The sequence below is a fragment of the Cicer arietinum genome, chromosome 5 (assembly GCF_000331145.2).
Source record: "Cicer arietinum cultivar CDC Frontier isolate Library 1 chromosome 5, Cicar.CDCFrontier_v2.0, whole genome shotgun sequence".
Classification (NCBI taxonomy): domain Eukaryota; kingdom Viridiplantae; phylum Streptophyta; class Magnoliopsida; order Fabales; family Fabaceae; genus Cicer; species Cicer arietinum.
Window position 1 is genome coordinate 59,816,251 of NC_021164.2, and position 5,362 is coordinate 59,821,612.

The 5,362-nt window shown below is 28.6% G+C and overlaps 1 protein-coding gene across 2 annotated transcripts; it reads right to left on the reverse strand.

Moving 5' to 3' along the window:
* Positions 1-3,236: 3,236 nt before the first annotated feature.
* LOC101495013 (WAT1-related protein At4g08290-like) lies at positions 3,237-5,289 on the reverse strand. 2 transcript variants are annotated; one of them, XM_004500506.4, is made up of 7 exons: positions 5,037-5,286; positions 4,905-4,967; positions 4,713-4,829; positions 4,402-4,645; positions 4,171-4,332; positions 3,870-4,021; positions 3,237-3,667 (listed from the first exon to the last, which is right to left on the reverse strand). In XM_004500506.4, the coding sequence occupies exons 1-7, from the start codon at positions 5,219-5,221 to the stop codon at positions 3,442-3,444; spliced, it is 1,149 nt and encodes a 382-aa protein (XP_004500563.1). In that variant the 5' UTR covers positions 5,222-5,286; the 3' UTR covers positions 3,237-3,441. The 2 variants fall into 2 exon arrangements, with proteins under 2 accessions (XP_004500563.1, XP_027190291.1); XM_027334490.2 differs by lacking the exon at positions 4,713-4,829 and having other exon boundaries at positions 5,037-5,289.
* Positions 5,290-5,362: the final 73 nt, after the last annotated feature.

The window sequence follows — 5,362 nt, forward strand, 5'->3', positions numbered from 1 at the left end:
TTAATTGAAGAGTTTTAATTTACCAAGTATGATTGTTTAAGTGATTAATTGATTGCACTTGAAATTTTGTTGTTATCTTGATCACGAGGTTCCTTTTATATGTGTGATGAAGGTTGACAACAACTCATGTAGCCGTTAATAATCAAGTTGTTCAAATTGATCTTTTAATAGACACGTATTTTATTTTATAAAAAAACGTTTCTGCTTTATAACTAGAACGTTCTTCGATTCTGTTTTGAGTGAATAATGTGACTTAAATCATTTGACATTTGTTTGGTGTAAGTGAATAATATGATAATAAAGTGTTTTTAATTATTATAAGAAAAATTCAAATTAGAAACTATAGCTTTAAACTAAAAAATAATTTAAGAAAAACTTAATTAATCGTAGAAGAGAATTTATTTGATTATTATTATAAAAAATCAAATTAGATTAACGGTGTGTTTGATCAAATTAAAGAATAAATTTCTATGAAAAAAAAATTACTTTATAAATTGAGATACTTCAATCCAACTTCAAATTTTCTCAAAGTCTATTTTTGTGTTGCCACTATTTTATAGTGTTTTTAAAGTGTTTGAAGTGGGGAGTGTTTGATTGTGGACTGGATTTCTTTCTGTTTTCTCCACGGTGTGGCGCTACTATTTTCAAATAGCGCACTCTTAAATTTCAGTCACGCGCCGGTGGCGAGTGGTGCTGCTCTCGATTCTTATCTCCCCTAATTTCATGTGTTGCTTGCCTTTTTATTCGGGGATAATAGATGTCAGTAATAAATAAAGTTTAATTCAGATTATTTTAGCTAGAATTTCAAATTCAAATTTAAATTTTTAATTAAATTTTATTAATTATCTAAATACAATTATCTCACGTGCCTTTTACTTGTTTTCTTGTGCACGTGGAGAGTAGTGAGAAATATATTGCACTTTAACGGTGGATAAAAAAAACTTGTAATTTATCTTCGGTTTTCTACTTTTTCACTTTCAACAAAAAAGAAGGTAAAATAGATACATACCTAAACAATAATAACACAAAATGTATTAAACTATATCTAAAATTTCAATAAATATTATACAATTCAATGGTCTATCAATAATAGTCCATGTTCTTTGGAGGACAATATAATACCTTTGTTCTTGTAGTGTAGGAATATTGTTGCTGCTAGATTAGTGGTGAGAGATGTAAATAAATTTTATTCATTTATTTTATAATATATATATATATATGTATATGTATGTCTGAATACGCGTACCCTGATCAACGATTAGTAGAGTGATCTCATTTAAATCGATTAAGCCGATGCAAGTTGACATCAATTTAATATTTGTCTTTGAGAAGAGTTAGAACCCTCAAAATAGATTAGTTCGATTGGACTAGTCTTTACAACATGCTAAAATATAGGATATAGATTTAATAATTTTAGCTTGAACTTTTTCAAGACTTTTAAATCAGTGTATAAAAATTAAACTTATTTTATATAAATGATCTTTAGATTTATAAAAATTTGATCAATTATAAATATTTGTCTCGTATATAGTTAAATTATAAATTATATTTAGTGTATTATAATTTTCTTTCAAATTTTTATCAAAAATATGTTCAAGATACCCATTATTGATTAAATACTTATTACTATTTGAAGTATTGATTCATAAAATATCATTTTTTAACTAATAAACTAATAACGGTGGATAAAAAAAACTTGTAATTTATCTTCGGTTTTCTACTTTTTCACTTTCAACAAAAAAGAAGGTAAAATAGATACATACCTAAACAATAATAACACAAAATGTATTAAACTATATCTAAAATTTCAATAAATATTATACAATTCAATGGTCTATCAATAATAGTCCATGTTCTTTGGAGGACAATATAATACCTTTGTTCTTGTAGTGTAGGAATATTGTTGCTGCTAGATTAGTGGTGAGAGATGTAAATAAATTTTATTCATTTATTTTATAATATATATATATATATGTATATGTATGTCTGAATACGCGTACCCTGATCAACGATTAGTAGAGTGATCTCATTTAAATCGATTAAGCCGATGCAAGTTGACATCAATTTAATATTTGTCTTTGAGAAGAGTTAGAACCCTCAAAATAGATTAGTTCGATTGGACTAGTCTTTACAACATGCTAAAATATAGGATATAGATTTAATAATTTTAGCTTGAACTTTTTCAAGACTTTTAAATCAGTGTATAAAAATTAAACTTATTTTATATAAATGATCTTTAGATTTATAAAAATTTGATCAATTATAAATATTTGTCTCGTATATAGTTAAATTATAAATTATATTTAGTGTATTATAATTTTCTTTCAAATTTTTATCAAAAATATGTTCAAGATACCCATTATTGATTAAATACTTATTACTATTTGAAGTATTGATTCATAAAATATCATTTTTTAACTAATAAACTAATAAAAAAAAAAAAAAACTTGTCCTATATGTAGTTTACAGCGTAAATCGTAATAAGTGTTTTATATTTATTTTTTCAAAATTTTATGTAAAATATATTCAAGAGACACAATTATAATAAAATATATATATTTCTCCTTTAACTAATTGATTAATAATAAATATTTGTCTTGTGCAAGAATCAAACTAATGTATCAATTTAATCTAATAATTCAATATGAGCCAATTACATTGATTTTATTTTTGTTTAAAAAAATTGATTAGATTTTTTTCCATGTTTGAATTTGCACTGAATTGAATGAAACAAATCTTATATCTATTTATTACTCAAATATTAATGTTATATCATTGAAAATTAATTACTCTATATACGAATCAAAATATTATATATTTTATAAAATATTATAATGTAATTATTAATTACATTAAATTGCTATCGAAAGTTTCTAAATTTGCATATATGGACTAGGTATTATTAAATAATGTTGATGATGGTTGTTTATCTTATATTTGAATATTGCTTTATAAATAGGAAAATCCGATACAAGTAGTTGAGTGATGTCTTAGATTTAGAGCTTGTAGTCTTTAAATCAATTATTGTATTGGACTTTGACCATGTGAAATGAAGGTATGAGTACTTGTAAAAGTGTCTTGTATTTGTAAACAAATAGAATCGTATTTAGTTGTGGTACCATTTCATACATATGATCGTTATATTTTATGGCATAGAGAAATGGAAAAAGACAAATTAAGCTGAGTAGATAGGATGGATATTGTGACGGAAAACTAATAAAGAGAAGGATAAAACATGAAGTGTAAAAGGAGATGTTTTGGATGGTGTAAGAATCATGTTTACTTTTACAATTTTAGAATCTCAGAATGGATCATATATTTGTTTTTTTACTTATTTTGAAAGCCCCGAAATGAATCAATGTCTTAATGACATTTGGCTTAGGTATAGGAATGGTAACACCAATTAATCAATGTCTAATTAAACAAAGTGGGGGCCCATAATTAATTTGGCCCACAATTGTAGCATTGTTCTTCAGCGTGAAAAACCAATTGAGTTTTGTTATCGCTAATTTCATTTCTAGGAGCAGTGACGGGTAGCTGCTGTTGGTGTTGCAATGAGTTCTCCTTTGTAGGTGACGGTGGCATCTCATTGCGAGCTTTGTATTCTTTAGATTTTCCCCACACAACTAGATAAAGCCCAGAAACCACCACTATTGCTCCAATAATACTGTCATCATAATTATAATTCATTTAAGAATAAAAATGTCAATTAAATAATTAATACTTGCGTAGACTAATAAGAAAGTTAGATATTAACATAACATCCACATTTTTTTATAAAAAAAACTCCAAATTATCAAATTTCCTAGATAAGACAAAAATAAAAGAACAATGACTTCGTTTAATGAACGGCGGGTTAAAAATATTACCTTCCAAGAAAGAGTTGCTCAGAGAGAATGATGCACGCCAAGGCCGTGACAATGATCATACGCAGGGGATTAAAAGCAGTTACAATAACTGGACCCATTGTTTTTATGACCTTGCCTTGTATGTAATATTGGACTCCTGATGTAACTATCCCCTGTAATAATAAACCACAAGAAAAGGAAAAACAAAATGAAAAAAATATGATATATTGAATTAGTAAATATTCAATTGACACTTTGAGTAAGAAAGAAATAGAAAAAGTGATACAATAAATAAAGAAAATTGATGTATTTAAACACTAACCGCATAAGCTGGGGCAAAGAGTCGTGTATCCCAACCTAGAGACCAAGCATGAGAGTGATGGCGCTCCGCGAAAAACGCTACCACAAAGCTTTGAAGTGCGCCTATAAAACAAACCCAGGTTGCTAAGGACATTTCTGCTGGGTACTTTCTCAACGTTATGGCCTACAAAATCACTTAAAATTAAACCAAACATACATAGAAAAGAATATAAAGTAATAATGAGGTAGTTACCTGCAATATGTAAAATGAAGAGAAGCCAGCGCAACCAATGAGGAGGAAACATGTCCCTATGATCCAGCGGTTACCGGTAGGGTCGTCCACATTCTGAGGCTGGGTAGCATGATTAATGGATGACCTCACAACACTAACTACAGGACCTTTATACAGAGCCATTAGCAATGTTCCTCCGAATGTTATTGCTGTGCCGATCAGTTTCGCTTGACATGCTACCTCCTTAATCTTCATGTGCTCAAGTCTACACAATATAATATAATTCATTAATAACTATATCCCTTAGTTAGGCATCTCATTTATATACTTACTTTAGAATGACTGCCAACACAAAAGTAATGGAGGGGGCGGAGTTCATCACAGCAGACAAGAAGGATGCGGACGTTAATTTCATCCCCAACAGGGCAAAGCATTGATCAAGTATTATTCTGTACAATATATAGTTTAATTAATTCATTCATTCAAGTAAATGTATATTTGAAATTGTGTAAGATGATAATTACTCAAAGAAAGCCAGTGCCATAATCTCTGAAAATACACGGGGAGTCATCTTGGGTCTGACTTTCCTGAAAAATAAAACACACATCTTTTAGCATGGCCTAATTAAAATGGTTGAAATGTTTTTAATTAATTACCTTTCTAGAAAAAATGCAAAGGGAGCTAATGTTACAGCAGCAATGGCATTACGGTAGACAATGAAGACGTAATGACTCATGCCTTTGTTGATAGCATCCATGGCGAAAATGAACATGACAGCAGACCCAAATTGTACAGCTAACAATAGTAGATATGGTTTTGCATTTCTTAACCACGCACCCATTTTCTGAATCTTTCTCTTTTAGTCCCAGCTGGGTGATTTTCTACAATGTACGAGGCCTTCTTAATATTTATAAGCTACCATTAAATTCAATATTATAACCAATTTTGTTCTATTATAATTTCTCTAGTCTATATTCCTGCT